The sequence below is a fragment of the Atta cephalotes genome (assembly GCF_000143395.1).
Source record: "Atta cephalotes unplaced genomic scaffold scaffold00062, whole genome shotgun sequence".
Lineage (NCBI taxonomy): Eukaryota > Metazoa > Arthropoda > Insecta > Hymenoptera > Formicidae > Atta > Atta cephalotes.
Window position 1 is genome coordinate 1,229,577 of NW_012130126.1, and position 20,647 is coordinate 1,250,223.

General features: G+C 37.8%; 1 protein-coding gene across 1 annotated transcript; it reads right to left on the bottom strand.

Moving 5' to 3' along the window:
* Positions 1-2,682: 2,682 nt before the first annotated feature.
* On the bottom strand, positions 2,683-19,170 carry LOC105623687 (rho guanine nucleotide exchange factor 10-like protein). Its single transcript, XM_012205068.1, has 14 exons — positions 19,063-19,170; positions 18,495-18,838; positions 17,514-17,801; positions 17,211-17,434; positions 7,122-7,335; positions 6,810-7,047; positions 6,524-6,706; positions 6,140-6,436; positions 5,975-6,067; positions 5,683-5,907; positions 5,440-5,601; positions 5,109-5,318; positions 4,644-4,958; positions 2,683-4,551 (listed from the first exon to the last, which is right to left on the bottom strand). Exons 1-14 carry the CDS (start codon positions 19,168-19,170, stop codon positions 2,683-2,685), a joined length of 4,770 nt encoding a protein of 1,589 aa, XP_012060458.1.
* Between the last annotated feature and the right edge of the window lie 1,477 nt (positions 19,171-20,647).

The following is a 20,647-nucleotide window of genomic DNA, read 5'->3' on the forward strand; positions in this document are numbered from 1 at the left end:
AACTTAACTTTATTTACTTACTACTACGTACGACTACCTACTACTACTACTACTTACGTTACGTAACTAACTAACTTAAACTTTTAACTTAATTAATAACTATATATATATATATATATATATATATATATATATATATATATATATATATATGAAAAATAAGATTTTTGTTTCATTTGAAATAACTTTAATGTAGCCATAAATGTTACAATGAACAAAAAGTATACTATATCGCTGCACTCTTTCGGCGCAGCAAAGTAACAAGATTCTCTATTTATAACGGTGACATCATATATAAGTAATAAATACATAGTAAAGTTTCGTTGTGTAACTAACGCGCGTACTAAAGGCATAAATACAAAATAAGGCTATGTATTCAAACAAAATTAGTGTACAAAATATAAATCTATTCAACGGGGTTTCGTAACACGTACATTATTATCATATTTTATACGAGAGATATGTACACAGATCGGCATTTCTTCATTGAAGACTCGATCATACAAAAACTGGACAGCATTAACATTTTACGAAAAAAGTGGATGTAGGGCGGTATACATAGTTTGTTCTTATTTTACGACCATCTTAAGTAATGAGTCTTGAGATGCTAATGCAGTCCTGATTGGCTTATGACATCAAGATAGTCTCAAATATAAAAATCGACTATGAATACCGGCCATATATATATATATATTTTTTTTTTTCATTAAACAACTGAAGCTATAAATTTCTCAATAATCATCACAAGAGTAAACAGACAATAGCCATCAATAATTAATAATTAATGTTTCATAATCTATAAATAGGTGCCCTCCATTTATTTAATTACATTCATATTGACTGACAAGTTTTCATATATTCCAAACAGAAAAATTTTAAACATTCGACCATAATCAATTACCATAATCATTTTCTGAAATACATTATTATGTATATGATATTATCATATACATTATAAAGAATATATCTCTATATAAACTATAATCTGGATTCAATAAGTGTTTTAATCTCAATAATTTCCATAAAAATCAATAAATTGTTACACGACAAAAATTTTGAGACTCTATTCGTTAAATATTGGTCGATAATTCACCAAAATTTTGAGTTTGTAAGCAACTCTTTTAAGCAAGATTTAGAATTTTATGAATAAATGCCTCAATTTCCTTCAAAGTATCGATCATGTAACTCTTACTAAAGACAAAAACGGGAAGTGAATTTTTATGTATATATGTACGTATACACCACATACATATACATACATATTAAAAAATTTCATTCTTCACATTTCCACTCTAGAGAAAAAAATACATGATTGATTTCCTGTAGCGGAATGAAAGTTTATAATTTCGCAAAATGATTTCAATTTTGATACAGATGTATCATTTTGTCTTATATTACGCACACTATGAAACTTTATAAACTTTATGTCGAATAACAAAACGGTATTATTTTCTACAAAGTTGTGCCCGCACAATTTGGCGTGAATTGTACTGCTAATTACAGTTTTTTAAATGTGCTGAACTTTGATATATTTAAACCTAGTCGTTTAAATCTTGTTTCGATGCAAAAGCAACCGAAAGATTACCGTTTAAAACAAAAGTCAATACACATGTATTTTAAAAACAAAATAATACCACGTATCGACATAATATATAAAATTCGAATAACTTCCAGATAACGTTTGATAGATTTTCGTCGAAATTATTGTTGCGTAGATAATACATATCGGTATGAAACAACGCAATAATCGTTTATACAATGTAAATTAAAATATCTAATGTAAATACAGCGTTTCTGCAGCACATATGGTGAATATTTCGCGTATGAACGCGTTGTCTAGAGAGACTCGGCTAATCATCTAAATTTTAATTATAACGCGTACGCGCGCAAACAACGATGTGTTAGTTTTAACTGAGTGCAAACATTTATCATAGCATAAGAGAGCGGAACATTTTTTGTAGCAATTATTCTCGTATGTCACAGATATTAAATGTAAAACGTTTCACAACGTGGAACTATGTTTAAGCTCCATTTAAATTCCGTTGTGCCCCTTCTCATGATTTTTTAGGCTTATCACATGTTTTGTTATATACACTAACGCGAGATTCAAGTAATACCTTAAATACAGATCATAAATTTCCAAAAATTTCAAATCTAAAAGTGGCATATTGTTATTGAGACATTAGTTATTTTCATATACAATAGAAGCAATACTTTTGACGCACGAGAGTATCCGATATTTGACTTATTTGATCTCGTCATGCGCTGCAATAATCCATATATATTTCAGTGTATATTTAGTTAATAAAGCGTTATTCTTCTCTAAAAGAAAAATTATTCTTAAAAAAACCCTCAGTCCCTATTAAGTATCTTGATAATCGAGGGACATTGAATATTCTAATGCTCTCGAATCATTTATTGATTCTACCAGCTTGATTTACATCGATTTAAAATAGCACAATCAATAATAATGAAACATCTATCCGAGAAGACACGGATACTCATACGCAATCGAGATTATACCATGTGTCCGATAGTCCTTTACAATTGTCAACAATCTTATCTAAAGTATTATCAGTACTCTTTTGGTCCTATTGTCTACTATACTATACATACATATCAGCGTCAAAGTTTCGCTTCTCGCACCATGTATAACGACTGACCTAAAAACGCGATTGTATATCATAATTTCATCTCCCATAAGACGATATGTGCGTCGTTGCTATTAGGATCTTTAAACGCGTAGGTCGATTTTGAATTCTTATCAACACTGGATTGCGCGTGGAGTTGCCTCCAATTGATATAACCGCGTCCACCCATCAGTGTTAGCACCGTTCTTTTGGGTTGATCTACTTGCTGAACCGCTTTGCCATTTTTCTTGCCGTTCGCCTTGAGATTAGTCGCGGACGTTGCTTCCAATCCAGATTCTACTACGCTATTGTTAGGTGTAGAGAGGTCGTAGGGACCGTTACGACTAGCTATGCTACTATTACGTGATAATTTTCCAGTTTTTAGAGACAAGTTCTCCTCCGATCCGGACGATGTGTATAAGGAGCTGGTGTGAGAGTCCACCGACCAGTTGGAAAGATCCAGCGATCTAGGCCTAGTGATTTTCATTTTTAATCTACGATCCAAGGTACTCACTTTATTTGGTATGGCAGCCAGCTCTGGATCGCTTCTTCTCAATGACTCGTAAATGGGATCTATACCTGAATTGTTTTCATTTTCGTAATCTTTCACGTACATCAATTCACCATACAGTCCGTAAACGTCACAGTTTTCACCGGAACTTTGCGAGCTTGAGAAGGAGCTCGACAGAAATCCACAGCCAGCGCCTAATCCTCTAGGAAGCGTTTTCGAGCCTCTGCAGTCATATTCCTTGCTTCGCTTTCTCCTCAACATCACTGGGCTTCCCGTTAATTGTTGTTTCAATTTTACGATATTGCTACACATAGAAGAATCTAAACTCGTTCTGTCACGCGATCTCTGCTCGGCATCTTTCGCCCTTAATTGTACACTTTCGTCATCAACATTAACTCGTTCCTTCGCAGAGTATACTGTATTCTTTGTATTCTGTATCGCCAGCAAAAAGGTAATTGGACCGAAGTGGGCGTGATACGAGATATTGACACGACCACTGATAATAGGTACGCCTTCCAATCGCGGTAGTGGAATAGTCAGACTAATGCCTACATTAGTACCGACCCATAAAAGACCCTTGCATGCTAAAAGTGCCGTGACCGTGACTGCAGTTTGATTATTAACAGCGAGGGTGCCAGCGCATGAGTTTGCAGGATTATTCATTTTCGTCACTCTCAATACATTGGACGCTATATTAATGTCCTGCAGATGTTTAAATGTTTCCGTATGATAAAGGCAAACTGTGCTAGAGTTTTTCAGAGCGACCCAAAGACCAACTCCAGAATGAGCCATGAGTTTCACATTCCCGACATGTTCATGTTGCGCATTGAAGCTCTTGATGACGTCGCCCGAAGTAGCGTTAAGTACCCACACCTTTTTGCCACAAGCGGCATAAACTGACGTATTGATTGGCATTAAGCACGAGACAGGATCGTTACCCAATGATATGCTGAAAGGATCTTTCAAACTCCATACGCCATCGGTTTGTCGTTTAAATAAAAGTAACAAGCCCATGCCTAAAGCTACGAAAACATTGTCGCAATGATACTTGATTTCTATTACGGGTCCCGAGACAGGATAACTGCCAATCTCTTCTTCTTTCTCGGGTTCCGTCGCGGCATAAATTATAATCCTTCGAGAATCCGTACCCATCCATATAAGATCGCTGGCGAGCGTGGTAAGATCGCTAGACACTCCTTTTACAAACTCGATAGCGCTCACTCTAGTTTCAACCAGATCAAAAGTAGTTATACGTTTCAAACAAGTCGCTGAAGCTGTTGTCGACTGACCGAAAATCGTTACGTGGCTAGATATGCCATCTCCTGTACAAATCCATAAGTAATTTTGACTTCTACCGCGTCGTCTCGTGGGACGTGAATTTTCAACAGAATAATAACAACCGCAACGCACCTGTAAGCAAGTTGTATATTGCAACATGTAAATGTGTTATGTATAAGCATATAAAATAGTAATGTACATACGTATTCTTTATCTCAACTTACTTCAGTCTGATGTTGCGAATGATAGACGGCTTGTGAACTAACGAAAAGTGGCATTTTTGTGGACGGCCTTTGCTCTTGTTCAGGTACTTCCCACGAGGGAGAGTTATTAGGATCCAAAGCTAATTGCGCCAATCTAAGTTCTGTTATCCAATCCTTTTTTACTAATGGGTTTTCTGTTTGAAACGTGTACATTTGACCTTGTTTGGTGACTAGTTGAAGACAACAACTATCGGCCCACACCATATCCTCATCTTTCTGCTGTATCGACATTTGTATCGATTGCAGAATTTGCTTGGTAGTCTGAAGTGTCATTCCCTTTCAGAGAAAAATAAAACATTAACTAATTTGCGCAAGTCAATTTACAATTTTTAAATTTTTAAAAAACACAAATATATAAATTATATATATTTACTTCAACGTACACAATGTACAAAGTATATAGTAGCAAATTCAATTTGTCTTTACCTCGTATCTGCCCTTTAACTGGGCCACTAAATCACTTATTCTGGACATCACTTCGTAATCATGCATAAGATCGTTCATTTCTACACAGAGATTATCCGCATCGGCTGCTTGTCCACACTCTCCGCTTTTGTCAGATTTTAAACTACCGCCCTTATTCAAACCAGCGGTGAGTAATCGACTTAAAGTCGGAGAAGTGCTGGTGTCTTGAATCTAAATGGATTCATTGATATTAATGTATCTTTAAAAAAACATTCGATCGATTTATTTTCATGAATAATTCAATATTGAAATAAGATTACAAGTTATGCTGTAATATTTTTATCCCATATACCTCAATATCTGATACTGGATATGTCCATTTTAATGTTAGTCGTTCGTTTCCTGAAAAATCCTCCGTGGATCTCGGAGTTACGGAAACGCACACTACTAAATCGTTTAGTAATAACAGCCTTCTTCTCTTAGATTTCGTTATCATGCCATTTTGATTAAATTCCTATAAATAATTATTTGTTTATAAGTACATCACGTTGTGTGTGTTTTGACAGTTGACTTGTAGTTGTTAAATGAGTTTTACCATTTGTGTGACATTGTCCTCTCTAATAAGATAACGAGACGTTGAAGAAAGTGGACGATGTGATAACTTTCCGGAAACATGCCGCAACATTTCCTTAAATGCTTGGAATTGTTCCGCTTCTCGTTTCCTTTCGTTCAGCATTTCTGCCAAACTCTCGAGTTGTGTTAACGCTAATTGCAGCGACATTCTATCATGGTGTCCTTGTGGTGTATGCTTCAATAAATCCTAAATATAAAATGTATATTATCTTAATGAAATTAAACATTATCCTATATATCATTAATATACGCACTTGTAAAAACAAGATAAATTGAGGAAACCTCTGTACGGGTTTGACCATTAATCCAAAGAAAGATAATCGATCGTGAGCACTGATTTGTTTCACCTATAAAAACAACAATTACAAAATTAAAACTCAAACACATTAAGATACAAGTTATTTCGAGATAGCACCTACCTTAAAAAAGTCGGCGAGTGCGGTTTTTCTTTTTGATTCTTGTTTAGCTAAATCCATCGCTACAGAAAAATTATTTATAAAGCCACTATAAATGTCAAGAACAATAGCCTTGCTAAAACTCCCGACAAATACGTCTCCTAACTTTTCATCCTTGTCCCAGGATCGTACACATTCTGCTAAAGCAATTCTAAATAATGTATGGCATTGTAAAATTTCAGGCAGCCTATGAAACAATGTCGTGATTTTAGACTGACTCAATATAGGTGGCGAAGATTCCTCCAATGGTTTTTTGTAATCCTAAAAATTAAAGTGGCTTATTTGAGAGAAAAATGACGACTGTCTGTCGCCATCGTTGACATTGTTAGATTGTTTTTCAATACGTACGTTTACCAGTCTCTGCAAAGTAGATACATAACTATTTTCGGAGTGTACTATCGCAGCCACAATATGTCTACGTTTCAGTTGCTGAGGGGACAAGTTCGAAGGTGGCGATGGAAGCGTAGGCGGAGCTTGTCTTCGCTGTTGCATGCATTGAAATTGTACCATAGCACTGTTCTCTTCATCGACCTAAAATATGATCATTCGATGAATAATCTTTCAAGCAAACTATTCGAGTAAACGACGCGTAAGCCAATTAGTCGAGTTTGAAAAGTTTTCAAAATTTGCTCACTTCACAAAGTTGTGGCATTTGCGATGTTTTGACTGGACTGGTCAGAGACACTGTGTCCGAGGAATCGACTTCATAATGGTGTACGGAACCCCGGCGGATGCTAAACCACCTTGCGAGGCGGCCGTGATTCCCCGGAGATTCCAAGAGATCTACATTGTTCACCGGCATATTCTGAAACCGCCACTTGTCGCAAAGCGTGCGCGCCTTATGCAACGTGTTTCTCAATTGACAGTTGCTTCTGCAAGAAGCGAACGGCAAGTTTTCATTATGGACTTTAGCTTCGTCGGTGTTATGTAACGAGATTGAACTTACTTAATACTGATATTGCTCTTTTCGCTTTCGTCATCGGAGGAGAGATCGTGATCCGACGCCGAGCACCAGGAATCCTCGCTTCTGGCAGACTGCGTGGACGTGTTGGATCTGCTGGTCTCTAACGAGGAATGATGCGTGTGTGAATTCCCGCTAACTGTTTCCATTTTGCCTGATCCTACGTCATCCCACGATCTACACCTTGAACGAGGCTCATCTGAAAATGAACAACAAACTTACGATTGGTAGGAAAGGACAACTTCGCTCGCGTCTTCTCATAAATTAAAACAAAGAAAAGAGAGAAGAGAAGAGTTCTAACGATTCCGATTTAATAATTTCATAACTCTGACTATGAATGGAAGTAAATAGTCCTTGCGCGTCATCGCGATCAGCTATATAGATATATCCGCTATGCGTCACCATTGAGAGAACAGGCGATTCTTTTCGTATTTCATCTTCGCGGAGATACGATCGCGACGCACACAACCGGCCACGGCCATTAAAGGGAAAAAAATCATCAAGTGCAAATGTAACGACTTCCTCGCGCGATCGAGTCAGGGCTTCCTCCCTCGCTTCCTCGCGCGGAAACATCACCATCACCATCACCTCGCTATGCGTCGTCCCGTTTTATTGGACCTTCCGCTGTGTCGCGCGCTCGCGTTACCAACGCGTTAACGTCGCGATGATAATCGTGTTAATGCGACGTGCTCGATGTCCCGTTCCCACGTTTCTCACGTATGCGGATAACAAAATGCGCGTTAGACTCCGCAACGATCTACGACGCAACCATCGATGCGCGCGTTAGACTCCGAGGTCCGAACGCCGAGATGAAGCTGAACCCCTCCCGGTGAATCTTATTCAGTCTACGTCTCGCGAAAAAAAAGCGATCGCGCATTACAAACACACGTTCATGCCGATATGCAGGGAATATATATATATGTATATATATATATATATATATATATATATATATATATATATTCTATACTACGGAACGTGGAAAGAAAAATCATAAAACACATAATCAAATCAGTTTACGAAGTCGCAAGGTCTTATTATAAATTGAGGGCACTGGAATGACGGTAAATAATAGTCAGCGAGTGATCGGTATTGTCTCATTGTCTCGTTGTTCCACTGAAACGAACTCTGCGCGCGAAAAAACCAAAAAACGAATGAATTTATAATATAGAAAAATTATACAAAAGTACGCGCAACCGACGCTGCACCCGTGTTGCGATCACGCGTGTGTCACCAACAGGCTGCACGAAAACCGATACGCCTACTACGCATCAATTGCCCAATACTTTCACATGGGAAAAAAAATACGGGACGAGATCGGGTCCCATCCGACTCGGTCCGACTCCGCTCTTACGCTACCCACGCACCGCGTGAGAACGTTGCGTGCTCCGATGTGTAAACGTCGCGTCGAGCGGCGTGCTCGCCGCGCGACGTGCACGCACCAAGACTCAAAGGTGGCAGGCAGCAGGCTCGAGCAGGTAACGAGAGCGAGCTGTGAGTTTGCCGTGATTCACGACAGCAGTACCAACTACCACGCACGGCCGTACCGAGTTAACCGAGTATCGCGCGCGCGTCGTGCATCCTTATTCTATATGTATTCCTTCTTTGCCGCGCCAACGCCGCGCCATACGACCGAGGGTCGTGCACACGCGGTTGATACTATTATGCTGCTCAGTGCCTCCTCGGGATAAACGAGAGCCTCTATCGCGCGTATCTATCAACCTGCTTGCGCCCGCGCGTGCTCCCGCGCACGCATGGATTAGAAAGAGAGAGAGAGAGAGAGAGAGAGAGAAGAAAAGACAAATGACGAATCGCTCCCTCCCGTTCGCTCATTTCCGCATCGTAGCCGGTTAACTTGAACCCGCGATGCGCGGTGTTTATCCATAATAGTACTGTTATGCGTTTCTGCTTTCCATAGATCGCGCGCGCACCCTCTCGAAATAATTAATTAATTTATCAGGGTATTTTTATTATAAAATTTCTAATGAGAATAAGAATATTAAGAAAATCTTTTATTTGTTATTTGTTTTTTAGGTATTAGCAGTGTGGAAGAATGAGGATAAGGAATTTATGTAAATCAAGTTCCTTTCTTGGCTATGTAAATGCTGAAGTGTAATAAATTCTATTCTATTATAAAATTTCTATTTTAGAACTGTTGGATTATAGCAAAAAGTTCGTAGCACTGCTTCATTTGTATCGTGTCTGCTTTCATTTTGGAAACAGACAATTTTCATTTTAGCCCTTCTGGTGAAAATTTTTCTCAGAATTTTTCATATAACTTTTCAAAATTTCTATATAATTTTTCAGAATTTCCCTATAATTTTTATAATTTTCTTTCTTTTTTCATACGAATTGGAACATTTCTCAGAAAATCTTTTCTCAGAATTTTTCATATATGTTAATTATGAAATATCGTAAGATTTTTATGATTTTTTGTAAGTATTGTATAATTTCTGATAAAATGTTATAAAATCTAAAAAAATTTAAAAATGCGTTTTAAATATTATGGGATGAGAAATTTTAAAATATTTCAGAATTCACTTGTATGAAAAATTCTGAGAGAAAATGTAAATTGTTTCCAAATATTTCTGAATATTTCTGAAAAATATTCCAATTCGTATAAAAATTATGAGAAAAATTTTCACCAGGGCCAGCTCGTAATTTTGGTATATAAAAATTATCATAGAAATTTAAAGGACATAGTGACCTTTCGAAAGTAGAAAGTTTAAACTTAAAATTTTGTTTGTATAAATTAAAATTCTGTTACATATTTAATATAAAAAGTTACAGCTGATGCATGAATTTTGAAGCTTATATCGCCATGAACTTTTGTTCCAACCTAATACATCGCGGAATCATTCCGTCGGAAGGTACGAATACACCAAGACGCAGCCAATAGTATGTTCGTCCATTATTCAAAGACAAATCGGAGGGAAGCGGGGAAGCGTAGAACGTTCTACTTTCCGCGAGAGCATTAAACCTAAATGTCATAACGAGAGACAATTGTTTAACTCTTATACATATTTAAGGCAATCGAGCCTTGGCGACGACGATCGCGCTCGGTGTTCACAGACAGGCAACAAGAGATCAACGGTTCTCTTCTTAAGTTAACACTGTAATCTCGTTCCTGACAACGGCGAAGCGAAGAGTCCTTAGTTTACTCGTAAAACGTGTCCTTATCATTTCTCTTTTCGTTTCTTCTTTGCATGAGTAAACATGCGCCGCACGAAACGTACGCGAAAGCTTAAAACAGCAGAAAGAGATGAGAAATATGAAGAAGAGGAGGTCTTAACGTTTTCACGTCGAACGAAGTTCTGCGATCGCAAAATCGGCCTGTTATAATCCAAAGCATCTCGACGTGTTTGTATATCTTGTACTCGCCTAATTTCCTTTCACTATCTCAACCAGTTCGCGGCAGCTATGAATATGGAGTAACTGCGCGCGCTTTTAGCAACAAGCGAAAAATCTGCGTGACATTTCAATAGGCGCTTTTACGATAAAGAGCAACGCCTACGCACGACTAGCAAGGTTTCTTCGATGCACTAGATATTCGGTATTGTGTAACGTGGACGTACTTGTACAAAATCTCATGGCAGCAAATATATAATTCCGCCGTAATCGTTAGGCCACAAATTATCTTCTCTTTATGCGGAGGCCAACCTTTACTCGTCATTAAACTACAAATTATTTTCTCTTTACAGATACATTCTTCGGCTGTTATATCTTATCTCTTTGGAATATCAAATACACAGAATTTAAGATATAAACATAATAGGCATTAGAAATATAGCAGGAATTCAATAAGTGTTATTGGATCTGAAGAATTATTGTTTAAAAAAATACATTTTTATGGATACTTGAGTAAGTAATCTAAAAATGTCAATTTTAATAAGTATTTCCTGTTCTTTTTTTTTTTTCAACTTCTCTGGCTTTCGACTTTATCATATTCGCGTTGGTCTCAGCAATGTTCAACAGCAACGCAGCAATTTTCCATACCGCTCACGGGTCAGAGCGCCCGTTAATGATTAACCGATTGCATATTCTAAACTAACGCAAAGAATCGACCTCCGATGATGCCCTTATGCGAACATCGAATGATCTCCCCCCCCCCCCTCTGACGCTGTAAAGATTCGATTATCGACCGATCATTCGCTCCAACGAACAATTATAATCTGATCTTTGATCCGGAGGATCAAAGAAAAAAGATCGACGAGCAAGAAGATGGATTGACGAAACGAAATCCGAACGGCAGTCCACATCTATGCGCCGACGCAAACGTCCCAATCTTCGTCGATGCGGGCGTTTCAATGGCTGTTCCGGAGTGCGCGACGATATAACTGTCCGAAAGTATAATTAACTACGGTGCGAAAGCGTAACGCTCTATGCAAGGCCGATATATTTGACATAAACTCGATCATTGAAGTCATACTCGAGACGTAAATGCTAAAGAACGACGTTGATAAATTCATCTGCCATATGATTGATCCATCCGGTCTCTGACTTCTTAGTGATACCGTGATGATTCAACACCGATGTTATCGAAATTTTTTGTAAAACGTTTATGAAAAATAAATTCTATTTAATATAACATTTTTAATATTATCTATAGTGAGATATAATTTAAAGTAAAAGTTATTAAATTCAACAATTAACTATGAGATTGTAACCTATTTAATTAAATTACATAATATTTGATCATTATATATATATATATATATAAAAGTGTAACTACAATGAAAATTCTATTGCGACATATATGGTAACACAAACAAAGCTTGCTGGACGGACAACTCTGAAAGTACACAATATGCCTGCTTCTGTGTACACAAGACTACACCTCGAATTCTTCACGTCCAACCAGACGTAAAGATTTTTATATGTACACGGGAAGAACGATTTTGGTAAAGTATATAATAATTTAGTTAGAGCTGAAAATAATCTTATTTGTTATACACCAAATAATTATATAAGGTGCCCAAGTGAATTGTCAGAAAGTAAAAATTTTTGTTCGTTATACTTAAATATCCTACGTAATTATTTAATAATTCAATAGAATATCAGTTTCAGATTTGTATCTAAATTTTTAATTACTTTAGCGAATTCGTTCTTTCTATGTAACTCTGGCAAAAAAATGATATGTTTTCGAATACATTTTTTTTTCCCGAAAGATCAAACATCGTACATGAAATACGATTGTAAAATCAAAATTTAAGTTTGCTAAATAGCGAAACATTTGAATAAGAACATTTTGATTAAGAATGTGCGATTGAAACGATTTAAAATTTCAAACTATCTGTCTAATTCAGAGTTGAAGAAGATATTCTAGTCCAAAACTAAAAAAGAAATCAATTTTCCTTTTTTTTTACATTTTATAAATATAATATTGAGGCCAGTATTCAGTCTTTTATTTAAAACTGTATAATTTTAAGATGTCATAAATCAATCATTGAGTCATATTAGCATCTTAAGATATTACTTAAGACGGTCTTAAAATAAGAACTAACTATGAATATACTAGCCTGGAGAATCTAAAAAATTTTCGATAATCGTCAAAGTAACAAAAATGTAAAATGTATTTTTAAAACATACAAACCGTTCCATTAACGCGTTCAAAGACAGTTATCAAGTAGACTGTAGAAAAATATAAGCATTTTGAGTGAGAGGAGAGTTTATATCGTCATAGAGAATTTATAATTTTCATTTTTTGTAATGCAATTGTATTTAAGACTTAATTTTTTTTTCTCGAAATATTTTACAAGTCGTTGATGACATAAAATATAATTCTTAAATTAATTTACATTGCAATAATCCTATAGAAATTATTTCGGTGTCTATAAATAAATGATTTTTTCATTCATCATAGATGTTAAATTCAAAAATTTTGTTAAAAAATCGGTATTTATCTTTTAAAACCGCACCACTTTAGCAATGTGCAATACTTTTTATTTATCCCAGTTTAGATTATAACCACATATGTAATAACTAAAAATCCATTTGAATTTTTAATTTCGTTAAGTTGGAAGTCTACAATCGTGTCAATCACCGAAACATTTTTTTTATTTTGTTTTTAATTTACATTTGCATAACAAAAAACTTTAATATAATAAACATTTAATTATATTAAAATTTATGGACATTTACTATAGATGTGAAAGATATGTAAAGAAGAACACGTAGTTTAAATAAATTCTCAAAAACAGGTCACATTTTCGCGCTTTAAACTAGAATATCTTCTTAATCTAATTTAGATTGAATTTCAATCAAGAACTGCAGGCTACTATCAAATGGTATCTTTCGACAATCCTCTAAATTTACTGGAGATTTTAAGGAAAACGGGAACGGGGGGGGGGAAAGGGGAGAAGGGATGTGAATGTAAATGATCTTCCCTGTCGTCTGCGCGTCGTAAATCGTAGCTTCTGAATAACCATCGGTCGTTACGTTAGTATATCGTCGCGTTAGCCGGAAACTGGTACCGCTGACATAATGTAATCGCGCCAACCGTCGACACTCCAACAGCCATTCCCGACATAGACGCGGCAGATTCTGCCTCGGAATGTGACAACTCTGTGCTTCACGATAAAACACGATAATATTCGAAATGAAATCACATCCGCCTCCGCTTCGGATTTCGTTTCCATTCGATGATCGACGGAATCCGACGCGAAGGATTTGAGAGTGTAGCGAAAGCAATGGGCAAATCCCAGATTAGGAGCAAATGCAGAGAGGGACCAAGACGACGCGTAGCTCTTTCGGAAAATTCGCCTACTTACATTTGATGAGGACAACCCCGTTGTGCAGTTCCTCCATCTCGCGGAGGCAAATGTTCCTTACGATGATTTACTCGCGTAACACACACACACATACACACATACGCACACACACACACACACCCCCTTTCTCTATACTCTCTCACTCACTCCATCATCGTTCTAAGCGTTCGCGGAATGCGATCGCGCTATCACACGCGAATTCATAGCGTGCGTGTATGTACATGGTAGACGCGCAAACGTATGCACGCACCGTAGGCACGCACAAACGACCCGGATGAGCGAATAACGATTATTACGCGATTTTACGAGGCGAAAAATTCACATCGGACACGTGCGCACGCGGCCGGTTGCGGCCCGCACAATTAACAACAACGCCGCGGCGTCGAGCGATAAGGAGGAAGAAGAGGAAGAGGACAGGACTGGACAGGACGCTCCAGCTTCGGCTCCGCGTCGCGCCCGCGCCGCGTCGCGCTCGACGAAGAAGCGAAGCGAAGCGAAGCAAAGCGAGGCGAGTCGAGCGAGCGATCGGAGCGAGTCAACATGGCCGCGCCGCGTGTTTCTGGCTCCGGCCCTCCGCGCTCGCTACAACACTGACGCCGGAGGTTGGAGAAAGAGGCGAAGGGCACGGCACAGCACGGCACGGCACGGAGGAAACGGAGACCAAAGCGCGAGCGGGTGGCCGGGTGGTCGGGCGGGAAAGAGGAAGGAACGCGATGAAGGCAGAAGGAGGGTGTTGCAGCCGACAAACGAGAGAGAAAGTACGAGCGATCGAGAGTGAAACGCACCAACAAACAGCTCGCAAGTCGCAGCAGCGCAGCTGTGTACGGCGGTCACGGCGACGGAGGCCGAAAGAGGAGGAGAGAACAGAGGTGGACGGACGGGTCGAGAGACGGTGAATGAATATAAAAGAGAGGAAGAGGCGCGGTGCAGAACGCGTGAGAAGGGATATAAAGAGAGAAGGAAATATATATATATATATATATATATATATGTATATATATGACAGCGACAGCTGTACTATTAAGTCGTAATAAGAGTAATAGAGAACTCGAGATAGTACAAGAGCGTTAGAGAAAGATGCGAGATAATCTCACTTTGGGCAGAGGGACCCCATCGCTAGGCGGTGTGTGGCATACATTGTGAGACTCTTTGGAAATATATGCCGCGTAAGGTGTATGCGATTGTTACAAATCGGCGTGACGTGTTAACGAGAGTAATTGGAGCCGAGTAATAAAAGTAATTTTCGTTCTATTACGCGTGAGGGCGGTACGCGAAATTATATTGTGTGAATCGAAGCGAGTTTCTCGCTACTACGGACCCCGTCGAGGTCTCGCATTACGAATATAAATATATGTATATGTATATGTTGTATATGTGTGTGAGATACGAATGCAACTCGACCGGTACGGAACGCGTTTAACACCATCTCGTCGCTGCCTTACCGCTAGACGGCGTCACTAGCCGTACAATTAACTTCCGATCAGAATACATAATTTTTTAACATGATTGATCTCGTTCTTAGTTCCTCGTTGGATCTACATACATAAACCAGTCATATCTTAAAGGTTTCTTACAACAGCTGCAAAATTGCTTTTTCTCCTGAGAAATATGTATATACCTACAGTTAGACATCGTATGTAAGCATTCATTGGTTTTGACTCTAGAAACTAACGTTTTAGAAACATTCGTTCTCAATTTTAAGTTTCATATACGAAACTGCTTAATCTGTAATAGTGTTCCCTCTCTGCTTTCCTTGTACTCTACATCTCTTGTATACAAAAAAAAAAAAAAATTCCACGAGTAATTATTTATTAATGAGCAAAGAGATTAAAATGAATATAAGAAGAAAACGATCAAGGTTTTCTTGAACATATAAATAAGATTATTTTCTTCCAGATTCTTGTATTACGGAAAATAATTCGGTTAATTAAATTACATACAAATCCGTACATATATATTTTAAAATTAAGTGAAAATGGACCGAGAATGTTTCATACAAATGAATGAAGAAAATTATATATATTCGATCAAGACGAATAAATTTTTACAATTGCTTGAACTGGAAATTGTGTAAAAATTCACACAAAAATATTATTAGGCACTTAGATCAGAATTCATAGTCCGTTCTTAATTTCAAGACAATCTCGAGCAATGTCTTAAGCTGTTAATACGGCTCTCTGATTGGTTCATGACATTTCAAGCACTAGTTGAAGACTTGAAGACTCGCCTTGATCGAATATGGTTCTCATGCTCCTCAACATATACATTTGTGTTAAATATATATTTTATATATTACTTATATAGGAATACGTTATTTCACAAATTTATTACGATATGCTAATCTTCTTGATTTATTCTTTAAATCACGAGAAATCGTGAACTTTTTTGCAGAGCGATCGACAACCGGGGAAAGAAATGTAATGAATCCAAGTGAGCGTGCAAAGCCGAAAGAGGGTAATGCGACGTAAGCAGAAGGAAAAGGGGGAGAAAGAGAGAAAGAGGGGGGAGAGAGGGAGAGAAGAGAGGGGGCGGATGTTTCACGTGATCTCGCATCTGCTTCTCCACCGAGTGACCCCATGGCTGACCCCTTCCAAGTACCAATAATTAACTCCATTCGCCAAATGCACGCGAACGCACGGGCCGAGTATATGAACGTATTCGTGTGTTGATACTCGCGAGCAGGCATTCTTATAAAAAGAAAGGCTATGCGTACTTGCACAGTTATACGCGACAAATGGGCGCAAGAACAATGCTCAAGTATCCGCTTCCCGAGCAATTCCGTAATAATTTTCTTTTTAATCGTAAATCGTAAGTCGTACTCTCCGATCATAACAATTCTGTCACAGATGATTCTTGAAATTTTACATCTTGCACAATGTGATTATGATAGGTATAAATATTTAAACATTTCCACTTTCCTCTTTCCTTTCTCTCATTTGTAACAATTTATCGTTCGGAATGTGTACGCGGCTATATGTAAAACGAGAAAGATGAAATCGCTACGCGTCCTTTCCTTTCTTGCTTCTAAGAAACGCGCTTCAAGGAAAACGTCGTGTTTGTATTCTTGCCGCGCAACGAACTACGCATTGAGAATTTGTAACGGATTGCTCATGCGCAAGTAATTCATAGCTGTACGCAGTCTGCAATCGACTACCGAGCACGATTATCATACTCACGAAACGACGAGAACGTGATAAAGACGACAGCAAAGATGAGTTACCGTTGAATACTTTGGCCATATGTCTCTTTATATCTTATCTTTTGTTGAATGAAATCAATATTATTAATGATTTATCAAACTCACCAACAATCTTGTTGCTACTGTTGCTGCTATTGTTGTTGCTCCCGAAGGAGTGAAGTTTTTTCCAGCCTTTCCAACCTTTCTTCCAAATCATGGCGGCTTTCGTCTTACGTAGAACGCCCATCGGTTCCGGACCATTCGTTCTCCCTATTCCCCTTCTTAAAGATCCCAAACCCGATCTGTGAATCGAATTCAAATAAGACTGGAAGATAGATTTGCCTGCAGAACTGAAAATATCGTTCAAAAACATAATATTCTTGTGATTTATTCGCGCATAGATGAAGACAGAACATTTTATCAAAGTACCTGTAACTCGCGGTAGAACTCCCGCTGAAACCGCTGTCCATGTCGCATCCAACGCGAGAGAGGAGATCGTCAGCGGGGCTAACCGAAGGTAAGAGCTCTTCGGAAGAGGTTCCATGAGCTTCCTGCGCCATTTCTTCCTCGTTATTGTCGATCGTGGTTGGCATTAGCATTGCCTCCACGCTTAAATTGAGTTCCCCGAGCACACGACGATGCCGCGATTGTACGCGACGCACCTCTTCTGCCACGAGCGACCTTCGCGATCCGTGTAACGCGCGATGACATTGCTTGCTGAAAAATTTATCGGATATATAGTTTGAAAATATATGTCTGCTTAATTCTCTCTTATATATCTGCAATATTTACATTATACTGTAGTTACGTGTTCTAAATAATGATCATTCTAAAATTACTAACTATATATATAATGAATACTGCGCGCTAAGTAAATATACAATTAAATTAAATTCGCACATTGATTTTACTGCTCGCAAGAAGAGATAGATTACAAGTTATCTGTGGTCTCTCTCGACAATGTATGAAATAATGTAGTTATGCACTTAACGAGCGTTCTCAATTTGAACGCGCGCGCGGTTTATCTCGTCTCAATGACTTATGCGCCAGTCGAGGACGCTGGATGAATAATCCACAACTTGTTTTCTTATTATTCTCTAACTCAATCGTTATCTCCGGCATCCGCTGTAAGATACATTGAACTGTGCCGAGTTGGTAAATTGTTGTTCACTTGCGCGTATATATTACTCGCTTATAGTATTAGCCCACAGGAAAATTTGTTTTAAGACTATTCGTAAATGCTAATATTTTAAACAGAGTTTTAATAAATTTAGATTTCTCCTTCGTCAGTTTTCAATTTCTGTAAGCACTGAAAATCGCGAGTGTGGTGTTTAGCGACTTGCAAGTTTAAACATTTCTCAGAGGTGATAACTTTTCATTCATGCAGACGATCCTTTAATGGACGCTTACCTGATTTCCGATATCTCTTCATAAATGTTTTCCTCCGTGCCGTAGCAAGTTGTGTAAGTGTGTCTTTTTAAAGGATCCGACCTTATCTGCTGCAACTGTTGCTGTTGTCGCAGCAGCAGTTGCTGCTGTTGTTCTTGTTGCTGTTGTTGTTCTTGTTGCTGCGGTTGCTGCTGCTGCTGCTGCTGCTGTTGCTGCTGCGACAGCACCTCTGTCGGATATGTCGTATGGAAATGATCCGAATCAGACTGGTAGTATGCATACGAATAATCCAAAAGATGCTGGCGTGAACTCGTGACGGGTGACACCACTGGCGATACCGGTTCCATTAACGCATTACACGATATCTGCGAAAAACATAAAGCGCCGCTATGCACGATGAAAGCAGAATTTTAGACGCTAACCAACATCAAGCATTATGAATATTACGACGCTTTATAGAAATACGTGTGAATAAATAAGAATGTATCTTTTCGTAAAAGTCGCTTACCTCACTCACTGTTGCCGCGAGCAACGAAACGCACGAATGTGCATCATTAGCGAAATTAATGATCCGCATTTCGAAATTTACCTGATTATGAGGCGGTGGATAAGGTGGAGGTGGGGGAAATTCCAGGTTGACTATTCGCGGCGGCGGGACGCCTGTCGTCATTCCTGGTCCCCCTAAAGATGAAGCCATGGCACATTGTACGGGGAACTTTAAGTGAACCACCCTGATCGCTTCCTCGTTACGTGTTCCATCGAATTGTTTCTATAAACAAGGAAAATAGATGTATTTTACCGCATGAGTCGCGCCCATTCGGCGCATCTTGCGCATCGTGCGACGTGGAAACGTGCTCGAGGAAACAATCAAGTCCTTGTTCCCGATCCTCAGAGATTACACGACGTTATTTAACGCACTTACCGAAACACAAGGCATTACGAAATTTGTCTCATGAAAGCGAGAACGTTTCGCATTTATCGCTCGCGGTGATCCATAATAATTGAAAAATACAGACGGGAGGAAGCAAATTCCGCGCCTCAGAGAGGCGAGATAGATAAGCGGACTTACTTATCTTTCTTATGTTTATTCTTTTTAGTTGAATTTTTTGCACAGATCATGGAACCGTTCAAAATGGATTCCAAATTATTCCATTCTCTCTAGAAAATAGAAATCTAAAAAATTGATCTAATTGAAGAATTCCATCATACGTGTGCATCGTTTCTCTTTTTCTCTCCAACATGAAAGAAAAAGAAAAAAAATATGAACAATGCAAGTTCAGCTAAAAAGAATAGGCCTCTTGACAAGAGTGCAGGTGTGAGCGCATTCTATACACAGAAATATATTGTACTACTAAGAAAAGTGATTACTCAATTTATTTTCTTTTTTAAGTACCGGTTATCCTTAACACAAAAATATTTTCTTCATAATAATCATAATCTTTAATGTTTTTAAAATGAATATCATACTGAAGAATAAGATTTACTTTTAAAGACTGAAAATTAAGCCACTCTTCTCCAAGCTCAATTTTCAACTTTTTATTAGAATGATATTCCATTCTAAGGAATTTAAAAAATATTATTACAAATTTTACAAAAAAATCATTAATGTATTCAAAACCAAAATTTCCTTTCTTTTTAAATATTATAAAATTGATCTGAAAAGTGATATTATATATAATAAGTAAATCAAATTTATTTTAATTTGATAATATTGATTGAAATATTAAACTTACTAGAGAATTATATGAACTTTTGATATATTTGAATATATTTGAACAAGTAATTATTATTTGTGTACAGTATGTATTTTTCATATGTATACTCTAATATTTACACGTCATCAAATTTAATCGTTTGTATATAGGAAATAATGAGTCGAATGTAACTGGATTTCGCTCATCTGTACTAATAATAAATTAATTCAAAATTTCGTACCAGATGAATTCGCCTATAAACAAAAATACGTATCTCAAGAAGATGACGTTGGACATTCGACGAGCGATTCTCTCGCGTTCCTCGACAAATAGTCACAGAAGTGTGAAAATATTTACTATCCCGCGTAACTCACACTCTAAACGTTTCATAATATCGCGATAAAAATATTGCGAATGCAAAGAGCCACACACTCAAGCATACAGAAAATCGGCCTACGATCGTTGGCAAAAATAAACTTT